This window comes from Salmo trutta, chromosome 14, assembly GCF_901001165.1.
Source record: "Salmo trutta chromosome 14, fSalTru1.1, whole genome shotgun sequence".
NCBI classification, from domain to species: Eukaryota; Metazoa; Chordata; class Actinopteri; order Salmoniformes; family Salmonidae; genus Salmo; species Salmo trutta.
In genome coordinates this window covers 12,626,567-12,646,367 of record NC_042970.1, presented here as the reverse complement: position 1 = coordinate 12,646,367, position 19,801 = coordinate 12,626,567, and the positions used below count along the sequence as shown (strand labels likewise).

Sequence of the window (19,801 nt, the reverse complement as noted above, 5' to 3'; positions counted from 1 at the left end):
AAAAAAGTTGTTTGACCTTAACCCATTCGGCAATTTCATTGGTCTAATGAAAGCTTCATGCTGCCAAAAAACTGAGCACGTCACAGAATGTGTTTTTTTGGGCGAAAAAAATGGAAAGCGGGTAAAATCCATATATTAGCCGCGTCATTGTTTAAGCCGCGAGGTTCAAAGCCTGGGAAAAAAGTTGCGGCTTATAGTCCGGAATTTACGGTAAATACATATGAGATGAGTAATGCAAGATATGTAAACATTATTAAAGTTACATTATTTAAAGTGACTAGTGTTCCATTTATTAAAGTGGCAAATGATTTCAAGTCTGTGTATGTAGGCTGCAGCCTCTCTGTGCTAGTGATGGCTATTTAACAGTCTGATGGCATTGAGATAGAAAAGTCTACAAGACGTATTAGATATCCTGTAGCTGTAACATTTGGAACATGGGAACTACAGTTGAAGTCGGAAGTTTACGTACACTTAGGTTGGAGTCATTAAAACTCATTTTTCAACCACTCCAAAAATGTAATGTTAACAAACTATAGTTTTGGCAAATCGGTGAGGACATCTACTTTGTGCATGACACGAGTAATTTTTCCAACAATTGTTTACAGACAGATTATTTCACTTATAATTCACTGTATCACAATTCCAGTGGGTCAGAAGTTTACATACACTAAGTTGACTGACTTTAAACAGCTTGGAAAATTCCAGAAAATGATGTCATGGCATAGGCTAATTGACATCATTTGAGTCAATTGGAGGTGTACCTGTGGATGTATTTCAAGGCTTACCTTCAAACTCATTGCCTCTTTGCTTGACATCATGGGAAAATGAAAAGAAATTGATCTCAGATTGACCAAGCTTGACCAAGACCAAAATTGACCAAAACCTCAGCAGGAGGTACCACATTCATCTGTACAAACAATAGTACGCAAGTATAAACACCATGGGACCACGCTGCCATCATACCGCTCAGGAAGGAGACGCGTTCTGTCTCCTAAAGATGAACGTACTTTGGTGCGAAAACTGCAAATCAATCCCAGAACATCAGCAAAGACCTTGTGAAGATGCTGGAAAAAACAGGTACAAAAGTATCTATATCCACAGTAAAACGAGTCCTATATTGACAAATCCTGAAAGGCAGCTCAGCATGGAAGAAGCCACTGCTCCAAAACTGCCATAGAAAAGCCAGACTACGGTTTGCAACTGCACATGGGGACAAAGATCATACTTTTTGGAGAAATGTCCTCTGGTTTGATGAAACAAAAATAGAACTGTTTGTCCATAATGACCATTGTTATGTTTAGAGGAAAAAGGGGGAGGCTTGCAAGCTGAAGAACACCATCCCAACCGTGAAGCACGGGAGTAGCAGCATCATGTTGTGGGGGTGCTTTGCTGCAGGAGGGACTGGTGCACTTCACAAAATAGATGACATCATGAGGATGGAAAAGGATGTAATGTGTAATGTGTAAATGTAATGTGGATGTATTGAAGCAACATCTCAAGACATCAATCAGGAAGTTAAAGCTTGGTCGCAAATGGGTCTTCCAAATGGACAATGACCCCAAGCATACTTTCAAAGTTGTGGGAAAATGGCTTAAGGACAACAAAGTCAAGATATTGGAGTGGCCATCACAAAGCCCTGACCTCAATCCTATCGAAAATTTGTGGGCAGAACTGAAAAAGCATGTGCGAGCAAGGAAGCTTACAAACCTGACTCGGTTACACCAGCTCTGTCAGGAGGAATGGGCCAAAATTAACCAAACTTATTGTGGGAAGCTTGTGGAAGTCTACCCAAAACGGTTAACCCAAGTTAAACAATGTAAAGGCAATGCTACCAAATACTTTTTGAGTGTATGTAAACTTCTGACCCACTGGGAATGTGATGAAAGAAATAAAAGCTGAAATAAATAATTCTCTCTACTATTATTCTGACATTTCACATTCTTAAAATAAAGTGGTGATCCTAACTGACCTAAGACAGGGAATTTTTACTAGGATTAAATGTCAGGAATTGTGAAAAACTGAGTTTAAATGTATTTGGCTAAGGTGTATGTAAACTTCTGACTTCAACTGTAGATGTACTGCAGTAACAGCTCAGCCAATTGTGTCAGAATTTTATTAATTTGTAGAAATTACATTTGTCTATCTTTTCTATTTGTACTGACGACAAGTAACACCATCCAACTCAAATCAAAGATACAAAAAATACAAATAATGTAGCGTTGTGTGAATCGCCTTCATATAATGTTTGAGGAGCTGTATAATTGTGTATGTTTGTGTTTGGTGTGTGTGCGGGCGTGCGTGCGTGTGTGCTTGTATCCATGTGTATGTACGTGTGTGTTTGGTGTGTGCTTGTATCCATGTGTATGTCCGTGTGTGTGTGTGTGTGTTTGGTGTGTGTGTGCTTGCATCCATGTGTATGTCCGTGTGTGTGTGTGTTTGGTGTGTGTGTGCTTGTATCCATGTGTATGTCCGTGTGTGTGTGTGTGTGTGTGTGTGTGTGTGTGTGTGTGTGTGTGTGTGTGTGTGTGTGTGTGTGTGTGTGTGTGTGTGTGTGTGTGCGTGTTTGGTGTGTGTTTGCTTGTATTCATGTGTATGTCTGTATGTCTGTGTGTGTGTGTGTGTGTGTGTGTGTGTGTGTGTGTGTGTGTGTGTGTGTGTGTGTGTGTGTGTGTGTGTGTGTGTGTGTGTGTGTTTGTATCCATGTGTATGTCCATGTGTGTGCATACTCTATGATTTTTATAACTGTCTCGCACCCCTTTAGGTATCTAGTCACATACAGGTGTTAGCACGGAAGAAAGTTCGAGAATACCAAGCAGGTATCAAGGTAGGTGCTACTGAACAGGCCTCCTGCCAACTGTGACTGGGCTTCTCTTTCCTCCTTGGTTACGGCCTCTCTTGTCGTCTCTCTCTCGGTCTCCTTTTCTCTTCTTCTCTTGGCTCTTCTCCTCTTGGCTCTTCTTCTCTGCAGGTTTCTAGCCATTTGCAGGTTCTCGCCCGGAGAAAATCTCGCGAGATCCAGTCAAAGCTGAAGGTATGCGCTTCTCTGCGGGCTGGGCGGGGCTGGTCAAGGCTTGGCTTTGCGCTAACCAATTAGCACTTTTGTTCTTCTTACAGCCGTAGATGGATAGGTTCTCCATGACTAGAAAATACCAACCCTGGTAAATAGTACTGTAGGAGACCCTCAGTCTGCATAGGGGTGTATTGGCTTGAGGTCACTGTGTGACTCATCATGTAGGCTAACGTGTCTGGGAGAGACTATAGCAACAAGTCATAGCTAGTAGCTACCATGCATGCACGGCACAGGGCGCAACGGGCTAAAAATATGGTCATCTGTTGACCACTGAAATACTTCTCAATGCTTAGTACAGTACTGTACAAAGCTGTAAAGAAATGACATTATAGGAGCTGTCTTTATTATACTGCTTATCCTGTATATAGTAACTCAGCCTGTGGTGTAGCCTAGAGGAATGCTGTGAGCAGTATGATCTGTCTGTGGTGAACGGTGCTGCTGCATGATGGCCTTGTCGCTACAGCTGCACGCCTGTCCCTACTGTACCTATGCCAGCCATGCTTCTGCCTATAGGCTTTCCTCAAATCTTCTTCTGCCTTCAACCCTTCTCTCCGCTCTGACCCCAATCTCCATTGGATGTCTCTGAATGTTCTTCTGTATGAGAGTTAACTACTCCAATCGTATGCAAATACCTACATGTTAGAATTAAACCATCATACTCTATACACTACTATAGCAGTATGCTTAGAACACGTGTCCTACTGTACCTGTATACTTCTGCTATATTTCTACTATTTCTAGATAATATTGGGTGTGCCCTATTCCTCATCATGCTCCTTCTGCTTATATTCAGAAGAATATATATACATATACAGTGCATTCTGAAAGTATTCAGACCCTTTGACCTTTTCCACATCACGCTACAGCCTTATTCTAAAATTGATTAAATTAGCATTTTCCGCATCAGTCTACATACAATACCCCATAATGACAAAGCTAAAACAGGTTCAACATTTTTTTTAAACAGAAATACCTAAGTATTCAGCCCCTTTGCTATGAGACTCGAAATTGAGCTCAGGTGCATCCTGTTTCCACTGATCATCCTTGAGAAGTTTCTACAACTTGATTGGAGTCCACCTGTGGTAAATACAATTCATTGGACATGAATTATATAGACACACCTGTCTATAGAAAGGCCCACAGTTGACAGTGCATGTCAGAGCAAAAACCAAGCCATGAGGTCGAAGGAATTGTCCATAGAGCTCCGAGACAGGATTGTGTCAAGGCAAAAAATGTCTGCAGCATTGAAGGTCCCAAGAACACAGTGGCCTCCATCATTCTTATATGGAAGAAGTTTGAAACCACCAAGACAATTCCTAAAGCTGGCCGCCAGGCCAAACTGAGCAATCAGGGGAGAAGGGCCTTGGTCAGGGAGGTGACCAAGAACCCGATGGTCAATCTGACAGAGCTCCAGAGTTCCTCTGTGGAGAAGGGAGAAACTTAAAGGACTGTCAGACAATGAGAAACAAGATCCTCTTGTCTGATGATACCAAGATTGAACTCTTTGGCCTGAATGCCAAGCGTCACGTCTGGAGGAAACCTGCCACCATCCCTACAGTGAAGCATGGGGTGGCAGCATCATGCTGTGGGGATGTTTTTCAGTGGCAGGGACTGGGAGACTAGTTAGGATAGAGGAGAAAGATAAACAGAGCAAAGTACAGAGAGATCCTTGATGAAAACCTGCTCCAGAGCACTCAGGACCTCAGACTGGGGCGAAGGTTCTCCTTCCAACAGGACAATGACCCTAAGCACACAGCCAAGACAACATTTTCTAAAAACCTGTTTTTGCTTTGTCATTATAGGGTATTGTGTGTAGATTGATGAGGGGGAAAAAACAATTTAATACATTTTAAATTAAGACTGTAACGTAACAAAACGTGGGAAAAAATCAAGGGGTCTGAATACTTTCCCGAATGCACTATATATATATATATGGACATTGCTTAGGATACTTTCCCGAATGCAATATATATATATATATATATATATATATATATATATATATATATATATATGGTCATTGCTTAGGGTCATTGTCCTATATATATATATATATATATATATATATATAATGAATATATGCCACTTGTCTTCATTCCATCAGAGGACGGCAGGCAGAGGTGTTACAGTTACACTAATCCTCATCCAGTTTAGATCTTCATTAAATCCCTCAACCCCAAAACAATTACAAACACAAAGTGATTCAGCGTACAGTTAAAGTGTGCCCGTGTGCAGTTAAATTGTGTTCAAGTGTATATTACCATCAGTTAGCATACTGTATAAACTTCTTTATTTAGACTTCTCTATTTATTTTCTAGTAGACTGTATCTAGTAGACTGATTATTGTAACCACCTCAATGTTTGGACATTTATTTCAATGAGAGGGAAATACTGTACCTTTCCCTACATTATTGTCCATTGCGTAGTTCCTGTCCCAGATAAATTCAGCTCCCATTTCCTTACATCAGGTCTCCTTATGGAGTATTAAGATATAACTACATAAGGGATGTTATAGTTAGTTTAGCATTCTGCTCTTGCTTTAGTATTCATTTTGCTGATGTGAGATATATGCGGCCCACCTGTCATATGTTTAACAGCCCTGGCTTAGAGCCAACAGATATAATGCATTAGAATGAGTTAATAATAAAACATTATATGTTCTGCCTTTGTATGTAACAGTTTTTAGTCATTATAAAGTCTTGCAATACATTTATGAGTACATCATAATGTATTATACCTTCTCTCGCTATAATGAATTATACCTGTTGTCTTTCAGTTAGTGTTACCTAACTCTATCTCTGTAATGAATTATACCTGTTGTCTTTCAGTTAGTGTTACCTTAACTCTATCTCTGTAATGAATTATATCTGTTGTCTTTCAGTTAGTGTTACCTTAACTCTATCTCTGTAATGAATTATACCTGTTGTCTTTCAGTTAGTGTTACCTTAACTCTATCTCTGTAATGAATTATATCTGTTGTCTTTCAGTTAGTGTTACCTTAACTCTATCTCTGTAATGAATTATACCTGTTGTCTTTCAGTTAGTTACCTAACTCTATCTCTGTAATGAATTATACCTGTTGTCTTTCAGTTAGTTACCTAACTCTATCTCTGTAATGAATTATACCTGTTGTCTTTCAGTTAGTGTTACCTTAACTCTATCTCTGTAATGAATTATATCTGTTGTCTTTCAGTTAGTTACCTAACTCTATCTCTGTAATGAATTATACCTGTTGTCTTTCAGTTAATGTTACCTAACTCTATCTCTGTAATGAATTATATCTGTTGTCTTTCAGTTAGTGTTACCTTAACTCTATCTCTGTAATGAATTATACCTGTTGTCTTTCAGTTAGTTACCTAACTCTATCTCTGTAATGAATTATATCTGTTGTCTTTCAGTTAGTTACCTAACTCTATCTCTATAATGAATTATACCTGTTGTCTTTCAGTTAGTTACCTAACTCTATCTCTGTAATGAATTATACCTGTTGTCTTTCAGTTAGTTACCTAACTCTATCTCTATAATGAATTATACTTGTTGTCTTTCAGTTAGTGTTACCTTAACTCTATCTCTATAATGAATTATATCTGTTGTCTTTCAGTTAGTGTTACCTTAACTCTATCTCTGTAATGAATTATACCTGTTGTCTTTCAGTTAGTGTTACCTTAACTCTATCTCTGTAATGAATTATACCTGTTGTCTTTCAGTTAGTGTTACCTTAACTCTATCTCTATAATGAATTATACCTGTTGTCTTTCAGTTAGTGTTACCTTAACTCTATCTCTATAATGAATTATACCTGTTGTCTTTCAGTTAGTGTTACCTTAACTCTATCTCTGTAATGAATTATATCTGTTGTCTTTCAGTTAGTGTTACCTTAACTCTATCTCTGTAATGAATTATATCTGTTGTCTTTCAGTTAGTTACCTAACTCTATCTCTGTAATGAATTATACCTGTTGTCTTTCAGTTAATGTTACCTAACTCTATCTCTGTAATGAATTATATCTGTTGTCTTTCAGTTAGTTACCTAACTCTATCTCTGTAATGAATTATACCTGTTGTCTTTCAGTTAATGTTACCTAACTCTATCTCTGTAATGAATTATATCTGTTGTCTTTCAGTTAGTTACCTAACTCTATCTCTGTAATGAATTATACCTGTTGTCTTTCAGTTAATGTTACCTAACTCTATCTCTGTAATGAATTATATCTGTTGTCTTTCAGTTAGTTACCTAACTCTATCTCTGTAATGAATTATACCTGTTGTCTTTCAGTTAATGTTACCTAACTCTATCTCTGTAATGAATTATATCTGTTGTCTTTCAGTTAGTTACCTAACTCTATCTCTGTAATGAATTATACCTGTTGTCTTTCAGTTAATGTTACCTAACTCTATCTCTGTAATGAATTATACCTGTTGTCTTTCAGTTAGTGTTACCTTAACTCTATCTCTGTAATGAATTATACCTGTTGTCTTTCAGTTAGTGTTACCTTAACTCTATCTCTGTAATGAATTATACCTGTTGTCTTTCAGTTAGTGTTACCTTAACTCTATCTCTGTAATGAATTATATCTGTTGTCTTTCAGTTAGTTACCTAACTCTATCTCTGTAATGAATTATACCTGTTGTCTTTCAGTTAATGTTACCTAACTCTATCTCTGTAATGAATTATATCTGTTGTCTTTCAGTTAGTTACCTAACTCTATCTCTGTAATGAATTATACCTGTTGTCTTTCAGTTAATGTTACCTAACTCTATCTCTGTAATGAATTATATCTGTTGTCTTTCAGTTAGTTACCTAACTCTATCTCTGTAATGAATTATACCTGTTGTCTTTCAGTTAGTTACCTAACTCTATCTCTGTAATGAATTATACCTGTTGTCTTTCAGTTAGTTACCTAACTCTATCTCTGTAATGAATTATACCTGTTGTCTTTCAGTTAGTTACCTAACTCTATCTCTGTAATGAATTATACCTGTTGTCTTTCAGTTAGTGTTACCTAACTCTATCTCTGTAATGAATTATATCTGTTGTCTTTCAGTTAGTTACCTAACTCTATCTCTGTAATGAATTATACCTGTTGTCTTTCAGTTAGTGTTACCTTAACTCTATCTCTGTAATGAATTATACCTGTTGTCTTTCAGTTAGTTACCTAACTCTATCTCTATAATGAATTATACCTGTTGTCTTTCAGTTAGTTACCTAACTCTATCTCTGTAATGAATTATACCTGTTGTCTTTCAGTTAATGTTACCTAACTCTATCTCTGTAATGAATTATACCTGTTGTCTTTCAGTTAGTGTTACCTTAACTCTATCTCTGTAATGAATTATATCTGTTGTCTTTCAGTTAGTGTTACCTTAACTCTATCTCTGTAATGAATTATACTTGTTGTCTTTCAGTTAATGTTACCTAACTCTATCTCTGTAATGAATTATACCTGTTGTCTTTCAGTTAGTGTTACCTTAACTCTATCTCTGTAATGAATTATATCTGTTGTCTTTCAGTTAGTTACCTAACTCTATCTCTGTAATGAATTATACCTGTTGTCTTTCAGTTAATGTTACCTAACTCTATCTCTGTAATGAATTATATCTGTTGTCTTTCAGTTAGTTACCTAACTCTATCTCTGTAATGAATTATACCTGTTGTCTTTCAGTTAGTGTTACCTTAACTCTATCTCTGTAATGAATTATACCTGTTGTCTTTCAGTTAGTTACCTAACTCTATCTCTATAATGAATTATACCTGTTGTCTTTCAGTTAATGTTACCTAACTCTATCTCTGTAATGAATTATATCTGTTGTCTTTCAGTTAGTTACCTAACTCTATCTCTATAATGAATTATACCTGTTGTCTTTCAGTTAGTTACCTAACTCTATCTCTGTAATGAATTATACCTGTTGTCTTTCAGTTAATGTTACCTAACTCTATCTCTGTAATGAATTATATCTGTTGTCTTTCAGTTAGTTACCTAACTCTATCTCTATAATGAATTATACCTGTTGTCTTTCAGTTAGTTACCTAACTCTATCTCTGTAATGAATTATATCTGTTGTCTTTCAGTTAGTTACCTAACTCTATCTCTGTAATGAATTATACCTGTTGTCTTTCAGTTAATGTTACCTAACTCTATCTCTGTAATGAATTATACCTGTTGTCTTTCAGTTAGTTACCTAACTCTATCTCTGTAATGAATTATACCTGTTGTCTTTCAGTTAGTTACCTAACTCTATCTCTATAATGAATTATACCTGTTGTCTTTCAGTTAATGTTAGCTAACCTTTCTTCAGGGATAAGAACATTCATTTTATGTCAACATCCTAGTGGCCTACAGTACATCTAGAACTTGTACATTATTTATGTTTTTAGTTTGTACTGACACAGCCTATTAGCAAACCCATAGTTTATCACAATATCCCTATAATTATATGCCTTTAGATGTGTATACTAATGGTTTCTCTTTCCTTTGATTTAGGCCATGAATTTGGTAAGTGGATTTGACTTTTACGATTTGCTTCCCACCTGCTTGGGGGTGCCAGTGCATTGTCCACTCTGCTAATGCCCTCTGCTGGCATGGCAACCCAACCTCACTGCTATCCCATAATAAAGCAGATCTTAGCCATAGGAAACGTATGTGCTTGGAACCACATTGCTGTGCATCGTACCTGATCATGATAATCATTGATTATCATGTTTTTGCAGGGTGGTTCTGCTTCTCTGAGGACACACTTCTTTGTAACACTTGTTTAGTGTATGCTACGTACAAAAATACGTCTGCAACAGCATTAGCAAATATTCCATGTCAGTTCCAAATCAAATCAAAATGTATTGGTCATGCACACACATTTAGCAGATGTTATTGTGCGTGTAGCAAAATGCTTCCATGTCCGTAGGCTATTATTGATACAAATTGTGATCCGAGAGGATGTTGAGTCATGGTGGAATTTGGATGCAAAACAAGAACGTTTTTCTGATCAATACTTTGAAGGACCAATATCACAATCTGATTGAGCATCCCCAAGATAATTTTGTAATTAATTTCACTGTCATATTTTGGTCCAATTATGAGGCAACGCATTTATGTAGCGCATAGGTTCAGAGATCTTCTATACTGTTCGCAGTTCTATGACCCCATCCACTACCAATATGTACGGTACTACTTAACCTAGGGCTGCGCTAACACTATTTAGTGCTAGAATCGTCACATTGTGATACTGTAGAGAAACATAAACATTGCCTGTGTTCCTCTACCTGGTCAGAGTCTATAGTCAGTTGTGGCTCAGTAAATCACTGCTACCAGTTTCGCACAGTGCACTCGCTGTGTTTTGGTACTTTCATTTCACTTTGTTTACACTAAAGATTTGGCATTTGGAGATTCTTTAGGTCAGCTTTCTGCTGCTTCTACAGGTACATATCTTTCCTATTTCAAGACGTGAAGTAATACTACCAACAAGGCAAATGTAGGATATGTTGTTTCCTTCTATGAAATGTCACATAGTTGCACAGTGATAAGAATACACCAAAAGGTGTTGGCCTTTAGAGATACTTCACTTTTCCCTCCTACTCTGCTTTGTACAATGACAATATGATTGCAATATTGCTATGAGGGTTGAGATACTGGTTCAAGTGTGATGAGGCACACACAAAGTGTTGTTTCTGATGTTTCAGTATTTTCTTGTTGCTGGTAGACATACAGTAAAGTTGAATGCTCTCGATTGTCCAGGTACAAACATGCCAAGCTTAACCATAACCATCTACGCTTTGCTTTTCTATCTCTGACCATTACAATCAGAAGAACGTTCCAGACAAATCAAATTCATATCAATTGCAATCTGACCACATACAGTGCAGTGTACTGGCCAATGCGGCCATTAGTCCTACAGTATATATTCATCAAGAGTCCTGTTTCTCTGTATTGAAACAAGAGGAACTTTTTGTTCTATTTTACTGTTGTTTTCTATAATAAGAGTGGTTGTGTCAACCACAGTTTCTCAGACAGTCTGTCTTTCTGCAGGAGGCTTTTCCTTCAAGGTCTCTACTAATTAGAATCATGTGACTCCTGGAATGTTCTCTTTGATTATGTGGCTTAAAATCTTTTTGATCTGCTTCGTTGAATTAATCATATACATGTTCTCTTCACATCTTCTTTTTCATTATTGTAGCCTAGTAGTACTCCAAACGCAGTTGCAGTTAAGACTCAAGATGTTTTATTTATTTATTAGATTGGCTGTTTGTTTACTAAAGATCCTAATGGGAGTACATAAGAAGATCAGAGAATGTTATATTTACAGTATAAATATAGTAGTGATAGCTAGTAGTAATAGTTGTAACTGTTGTTTTTTTAAAAACTATTGAACCAACTGTGTTCCTCTCGGGGCACTGTGAGTAGCCTAATAGTTATGTCAACAGGTCAGTGTATACTAGGTGTTAGACTGTCCCCTAGTGGTGCATATCCTTCACTTCCTCCTCCTCGTCCACAGGACCAGGCATCTAAAGACAAGGCCCTCCAGAACATGGCAGCGTTGTCGTCTGCTCAGATCGTGTCTCCGAGCCTGATCAAGAGCCAGCTACCCCCACTGCCCCACTCTCCCTACCCCCCGCAAGCCAGGGTGAGCCCTTCTACACTGGGTTTGGGGTTGCAATGGTTGCTTTTTCTCTGCGTTGACAGTATTTACATTATTGTTGTACTAGTAATTGATGTAGGCTATGGGAATACAGTACAGTCCCTGAGCTACTTCATGTAAAGCTTGACCAAATGAGCCTGTGAATATATAACTCGTGGACAGAGCTTTTGTGAAACTCTGTGAAACCGACTCTGTTATCTTTGCTTTCCAGTTTTGGCCAGGCCCTATCCCAGGACAACCCGGCCCCTCTCAGGAGTGAGTATGACTGTTTACTATCTGTTGAGTGACAGGTTCAGGTGTTTGGACTGTTCGTTTGATTGGTTGTTTGTTTGATTGACACTTGTGACTGGAATTGGAATGGCGGGTTCTCTTTGGCACGTTTAACGGATCGCATTTGTGCACATCAGGCTGATTCTAGAGCTCAACCAGGGAAGGACTCCTGGGTTTGGCCGCACCAGCTATGCGTAAGTTTCCTCCTGGTCCAGCTGTAGCACAAGGCAGCACTAACTCTGCTTCAGTATGTGTCCTGCTCCTGCACTAACTTTACGACCAGGGCACAACCAGCTTCACGTCTGAGAGAGAGAAGACCAAACATGCTGTGAAGTTGTTTGCAAAGTCGTTCCGTTCTGGCTATTTGGGATGTAAAGACGTTACACGATAGGGTGATTTCATGACAAACTGGGGGCATAATGTTGCATTAGTCTATGACAGCACCTAACTTGAGATCCATATTTGTCACTCCAATATTAAAGCAAATCTTCCATTGACATCTATGCATGACTTACACAAAAAGCGTATCTGAAGTTAGGATTTGGCCCATTGTGAACGTTCACGTGTCACACATAAGCATCCCTCTGAAATGATGTGCTACAATCACACACAGAGAAACACCAATCAAATAATCAATCCACCAACCAATCAGTGTATGTAAATAGCATCACTAAATGTATGGTGTAGAGTGGTGACAGAGTGAAGCAGAGGTGGACTTACGTCTAGCTGGTGCAGCCACAGACATGCCTATGTTGAGAAACGTGTCATATACCGTGGATCCACGTCTGTCTGACATGCCAATGAAGCCCAAAGCCACATGCCACTAGCATAACCAGGTTTCACATGGAATTTCACTTTTGGAAATATGTGGAATAAACACAGCTGGATGAAAACTGAAACGTTTGACTCCTCAACTGTGATGTGATAATCATTCTCTTTCAGTATCAAACCTTTTGCACCGTCTCCATACACAACTCTACCAGGCCCTCCCCCTCCCCCTATATCAAGTGAGTATGGAGTCAAAGTCGGTTAGCATTCATACAGTACATCCTCATTCATGATCCCTAAAAGAGGGAACTGTCCAGTGATGACAGTAATGATACACGTGATATAACATACACATCAGCACTATATCTGGTGCTTAACATTAATACAGAAATGAAACATCAGCTTTGGAGACCTCAGCCTGAGTGCTTCTCTCTCTCTCTCTGTGTGTGTTCTGTTGTTCTTTCTCTCTCTCTCTCTCTCTCTCTCTCTGTGTTCTGTTGTTCTCTCTCTCTCTCTGTTCTGTTGTTCTTTCTCTCTCTGTGTTCTGTTGTTCTCTCTCTCTCTCTCTGTGTTCTGTTGTTCTTTCTCTCTCTCTCTCTCTCTCTCTGTGTGTGTTCTGTTGTTCTCTCTTTCTCTCTGTGTGTTCTGTTCTCGCTCTCTCTCTCTGTCTCTGTGTGTTCTGTTGTTCTCTCTCTCTCTCTCTGTGTGTTCTGTTGTTCTCTTTCTTTCTCTCTCTCTCTGTGTGTTCTGTTCTCTCTCTCTCTCTCTTTCTGTGTGCTCTGTTCTCTCTCTCTCTCTGTCAGACTATGAGCCGTTGGCCCCCCCCCTCCCCCCGGCAGCTACGGCGGTGCCCGTGTGGCAGGACCGGACCATCGCCTCCTCCAAGCTGCGGATGCTTGAGTACTCTGCCTTCATGGAGGTGCAGAGGGACCCTGACAACGTGAGTCACCAAACCAACTACACCACCAAACCACATTAACCAAACCACATTAACCAAACCACACTAACCAACCAGTGCTAATCAAAGCTGTCTATAAAGGCCTTTGTTTTGGTTTACAGTCCACATAGTCACGCGAGACAGACTCAATTTCTAGCGCTAACTCAGTATGGCCAAGCTAGACTTCTGTCATGGCGGCTGGTCTGACCATCTTCCTCTCTCTCCTCCCTGCAGTACAGCAAACACCTGTTTGTCCACATTGGCCAGACCAACCCGTCCTACAGTGACCCTCTGCTGGAGGCAGTGGACATCAGGCAGATCTACGACAAGTTCCCAGAGAAGAAGGGCGGACTCAAAGAGCTTTATGAGAAAGGCCCACAGAACGCCTTTTTCCTAGTCAAATTTTGGGTGGGTGACAAATCACTTTTATTATTGTGTAATCCTCACCTTTTTACTGGGCAGTGTATGGATTTTATACATGGTTGAAAGCAGAAAAATACATCTTTCACACATTTAAACCTACACTGTCACACAATCAGACTGTCACACAGTCACACAATCAGTCACACTGTCAGTCACACTGTCACACAGTCACATAGTCAAACTGTCACACTGTCACAGAGTCAGTCAAACTCTCACACAGTCACACTGTCATACAGGCAGTCAAACTCTCACACAGTCAGACACTCTCACACTGTCACAGTCAATCACACTCTCACACAGTCACACAGTCAGACTGTCACACTGTCACACTGTCGCACAGGCAGTCACACTGTCACACAGGCAGTCACACTGTCACACAGTCACACAGTCAGTCACACTGTCACACATTCAGTCACTCTCACACTGTCACACAGGCAGTCACACTGTCACACAGTCACACTGTCACACATTCAGTCACTCTCACACTGTCACACAGGCAGTCACACTGTCACACAGGCAGTCACACTGTCACACAGTCACACAGGCAGTCACACTCTCACACATTCAGTCACTCTCACATAGTCACACAGTCAAACTGTAACACTCTCACACAGTCAGTCACACTCTCACACAGTCAGTCACTCTCACACTGTCACACAGTCACACTGTCACACAGTCAGTCACACAGTCACAAGATCAGTCGCACTGAAAGTCACACTCACACAGTCAGCCACACTATCACACTCTCACATAGTCACACAGTCAGTCACACTGTCACACAGTCAGTCACACTGTCACACAGTCAGTCACACTCTCACACTGTCAGTTACACTCTCACACAGTCGCACCGTCACATAGTCAAACTGTCACACAGTCAGTCACACTCTCACACTGTCACGCAGTCAGTCACACTCTCACACTGTCACGCAGTCAGTCACACTGTCACACAATCAGTCACACTGTCCCACTCTCACACAGTCACACTCTCACACAGTCACACTCTCACACAGTCAAACTGTCACACAGTCAAACTGTCACACAGTTATGCTGTCACACAGTCAGTCACACTGTCAGTCACACTCACACTGAAAGTCAAACTCTCACACTGTCACACAGTCAGTCACACTGCCACACAGTCACACTGTCAGTCACACTGTCACACAGTCACACAGTCAGTCACACTGTCAGTCACACAGTCACACTGTTATACAGGCTGTCACAGTCAGTCACACAGTCACATAGTCTGTCACACTCTCCCACAGTCACACTGTTACACTCTCACACAGTCAGTCATACTGTCAGTCACACAGTCATACTGTCAGTCACACAGTCATACTGTCAGTCACACAGACAGTCACACTGTCACAGTCTCACACAGTCAGACACACAGTCAGTCACACTGTCACACAGTCACACTTTCACAGAATCACGCTCTCTCACAATCAGTCATAAAGTTTCACTGTCACACAGTCAGTCACACTCTCACATTGTCAGTCACTCAGTAACACAGTCAGTCACACTGTCACTGTCACACAGTCAGTCACACTCTCACACAGTCACACTTTCACACAATCACGCAGTTACACAGTCACACTTTCAGTCACACAGTCACACTGTCAGTCACACTCTCACACAGTCACACTGTCACACAGTCCCTTTTGGTAGTTTGAGTATTCTCTCATTTAGAGTAGAATAAAAAGGGGTTAGGCCTGTTAGTCTCTCGTTAATCTGACTTGTCCTGTGTGTGTCCTCTCTGCAGGCGGATCTTAACAGCAGTGGCATGCAGGACGGCCCAGGCTCCTTCTATGGAGTCAGCAGCCAGTACAGCAGCTCTGAGAACATGACCATCACCGTCTCCACCAAAGTCTGCTCCTTCGGCAAACAGGTGGTTGAGAAAGTAGAGGTGAGCCCATTATCCACTGGGTCTGCTTTATAGTCACAAAACAGCTGACTTACCAGGTTAGATAAAGGTAAAATAAAATTTAATGTCAGACACTATAATTGCATTTCATGCAATCACAATGTTTACCTCAAGTCAGATGTTGTTTTGCTGAGTTTTAAAATCTCTCCTTTTGTGAATTTCAGACGGAGTACGCCCGGATGGAGGGAGGGAAGTGTGTCTACAGGATCCACCGCTCTCCCATGTGCGAGTACATGATCAACTTCATCCACAAGCTCAAACACCTGCCAGAAAAATACATGATGAACAGTGTTCTGGAAAACTTCACTATACTTCAGGTAACATTATGCTTTATTACAAGATAATAAGATAGTAACTCATTTACTATTTGGGAATACACTGTCACTGTATTTCAACCAAGAACAATAGATTATGTTTTTGACCTCATTGTTTTGCTTCATTGTTTCTCCTTTTGTTGTGCTTTGTGAATTGATTGATATTTCACCTACTGTATAGGACTACAGTTGGATGATATGTATTTGACCTGGTGTTGACCTATTGTTCCTTCTCCAGGTGGTGACAGACCGTGACACTCAGGAGACCTTGTTGTGTATAGCGTTTGTGTTCGAGGTCTCAACGAGTGAACACGGGGCACAGTACCACGTCTACAGACTCGTAAAAGACTGACCCACCCACCGCTCTACCACGTCTACAGGCTCGTCGAAGACTGACCCACCCACCATTCTGCAGGGAGGTTTGGGAATCAGCTGACGAAGCACTGCGTGACAATATGTACAGTACAGACTGCTCAACTGCCAAGTAACATTCAAAACGACGTTAGAATGAACTGACATGAAAACATTTTAAACTTCCACAAATTTACGTGAAATAGGAAAAAGGAGGAAGTCTGTCAAAATACAAGAAAGGAAATTATAATTCATTGTTTTGTTTTAAAGGCAACTTTTTAACCCATATAGTTAAATATGCTGAGACAAGTGGGTGAAATTGGTAATGACAGTAAATGTACAGTAGGTTGAGATTCACTGAGGGCATGAGAAAGTGAACAAGGTTAAGAGCATTGTCTCCAAGGGAACACACTCTAAGCAATATAAGAAGAAGTGGATAGATTGGAAAGGTACAGGTACAACAACCATGGAAGAAGAGCAAACACAAAATAATCCAAACGTAGAAGGGTCCTACCGAGGGGTGTTTATAAATTAGATAGGATGGCAACCAAGTGCCTTTCTCCAAAGATATGTATTGATCAGTTGCCAGCCACTCTGGAATGCCTTATTTACTACCTCTTGTCTTTAAATAAACAGAAAGAAACCGGACAGATGTAAATGCATCATTGAATAGGAGAATAGGAAACTGAACATGACTATGCAGTTCATCCTTTCTCATCTAGATCCTTGAAGCGCACTTCTGATCCAGCAATATTATGTTATGGATTAAACTATTATTCATTTTTCTCGTGATGTGTTATCATGAATGGTTACAAGTTTAACTGCAGTCCAAGTGTACAGCAAGGGCATAGCATGATCAGATCACTCAGTTTCCAATCCCTGGGCTTTTACGGGTCTCTAGACAACAACACATCAATGTGCTGTGGTGCACTTAAAAGATCAAGAAGGGGTGAAGCAACAAATATGTTTATTTTCAGCCGTTAGTTATGTTATTGAAATGAACCGTTTCTGTACTGGGAGTCAATGGAGGCTACAGGAATATGTGTTACATAGGATTCTTTTGGGGACGTGTTTATATTTGTGATTAACAGTAACACTGTTTTCTTAAAAACATGGCTTGAGAATCAAATCAAATTACATTTTATTTGTCACGTGCGCCAAATACAACAGGTGTAGACCTTACTGTGAAATGTTCACTAGATTAGAATTTGCCAAATTGGAACTGACCAAATTTTACAGTGAGTTTTAACTAATTTAAGAACTCATGGTATTCTAATCCAATCTCCCCATTCAAGAGATCCCAATTGATGGATATCACTTTCAATCTGGCAAGGCGGCAGGTAGCCTAGTGGTTAAGGGCGTCGAGCCAGTAACCGCAAGTTTGCTGGTTTGAATTCCTGAGCCGGCACAGTGGAAGAATCTGCTGTTTTGCCGATGATGTTGCTTAAGGCAGCCCCCCCACACCTCTCTGATGTTGCTTAAGGCAGCCCCCCCACACCTCTCTGATGTTGCTTAAGGCAGCCCCCCCACACCTCTCTGATGTTGCTTAAGGCAGCCCCCCCACACCTCTCTGATGTTGCTTAAGGCAGCCCCCCCACACCTCTCTGATGTTGCTTAAGGCAGCCCCCCCACACCTCTCTGATGTTGCTTAAGGCAGCCCCCCCACACCTCTCTGATTCAGAGGGGTTGGGTTAAATGTGGAAGACACATTTCGGTTGAAGAATCTGCTGTTTTGCCGATGATGTTGCTTAAGGCAGCCCCCCCACACCTCTCTGATTCAGAGGGGTTGGGTTAAATGTGGAAGACACATTTCGGTTGAATGCATTCAGTTGTACAACTGACTACGTATGCCCTTTCCCTAACCCTACATGGTGTAAGATAAGTTTCTCTTTCCTAAATTGAATTAATAAAAACAAAAGCTATCTCTTATTTTATGAGCGAACCTTCAAGAAATGAATCTTAATTTGCCAATGCCATCAGCCAATGAAAAACAGATTTTATGTTTTGAAAGAGAGCCATCTTCTGTGCTGTGGTGTTTGACCATTGATTGTTATTTATATTGAAAAGAATGGTGGGAGGGCAGGGCTGGGCTGGGATATGGGCCATGTGTTTATCCTTTGCCATTGAAATGGTGGTGTTACAAGTATTGCTGAGCTGAACTTTATACTAAAGACACAATAACTGTCATCCACTAGCTAGGGGATGGTCTCTGCCTTGGACGGTTCACTGGACTTCTGTCATAAGAATTCATACATCAGACTTTGTATGGTGGATTTAGTACACCAGGCTTTGAATGTCACACTTCAAGAGCTAGACTTAAAACAACTGCTAAATCTTTACTAGTGGATTTCTCAATTTTATCTTTTTTTACAGGCCCATGTTTTTTATTATCATTATCATAATTAATTGTTTTCTGTTAGTTTTTGTGACTTTCAGCAGCCGTTGAAAACGTGTGTTTTTGTTGACATTGATGATGAGATACTGTGTCTTATGTATCATAATCTGAATGGTATGGGCAAGTTTGTTTGGTTAAAAGGTGGTTTATTGTGGCCTTGGTTACCAATTGTGCATTTTAGTATTTTCTGTTATCTTCAAACTAAGGTGGTTGTATTATATAATCAAATCAAAATGTATAATCTAACAATAAAAGACGCATGGTGCCTTTGGGGCCATTTTCCCCTGAAAACTCATTAAAACAGGTTTGTTCATTTGATTGGTCAATACAGTTTCCTTCACAGATTAAATACATTGTAAACTACTTTAGATGGCAGTGTTATACTGTTCAAACAGTATTGCATAAACAGTAGGCCTATGTTGTACTGTATACTTTCCTTGGTCCTCTGTTACATTTCTACTGATGACCAGGAGACCACAAGAGTAGGCCTAGTAGGCCCAAGCAGGCCTATGATATTAGCACACTCTTAGAAAAAAGGGTTCCATTAGGGTTCTTCGGCTGTCCCCATAGGAGAACCTGTTTTAAAAAGGTTTCTATATGGAACCAAAAAGGACTCTTCAAAGGGTTCTCCTATGGGGACAGCCGAAGAACTGTTTAAGGTTCAAGATAGGACCTTTTTTAAGAGTTTATGGCTTTATTCAGGTATATTGTCAAGATACACT

General features: G+C 40.0%; 1 protein-coding gene across 5 annotated transcripts in view; it reads left to right on the top strand.

Moving 5' to 3' along the window:
* Positions 1-17,113, top strand: part of LOC115207412 (transcriptional enhancer factor TEF-5) — a 74,493-nt gene extending 57,380 nt beyond the window's left edge. Inside the window, exons 5-15 of one of the 5 annotated variants that reach the window (XM_029774478.1) lie at positions 2,969-3,031; positions 9,552-9,563; positions 11,557-11,685; positions 11,912-11,955; positions 12,108-12,164; positions 12,913-12,977; positions 13,542-13,678; positions 13,910-14,083; positions 15,858-16,001; positions 16,184-16,336; positions 16,572-17,113. In XM_029774478.1, the coding sequence (XP_029630338.1) occupies positions 2,969-3,031; positions 9,552-9,563; positions 11,557-11,685; positions 11,912-11,955; positions 12,108-12,164; positions 12,913-12,977; positions 13,542-13,678; positions 13,910-14,083; positions 15,858-16,001; positions 16,184-16,336; positions 16,572-16,685 (1,092 nt within the window). In that variant the 3' untranslated portion in view covers positions 16,686-17,113. Of the gene's footprint in view, positions 1-2,761; positions 2,825-2,968; positions 3,032-9,551; positions 9,564-11,556; positions 11,686-11,911; positions 11,956-12,107; positions 12,165-12,912; positions 12,978-13,541; positions 13,679-13,909; positions 14,084-15,857; positions 16,002-16,183; positions 16,337-16,571 lie in introns of all 5 variants that reach the window. The other 4 variants (XM_029774477.1, XM_029774479.1, XM_029774480.1 and 1 more) reach the window with 4 other exon arrangements.
* The last annotated feature ends 2,688 nt before the right edge of the window (positions 17,114-19,801 follow it).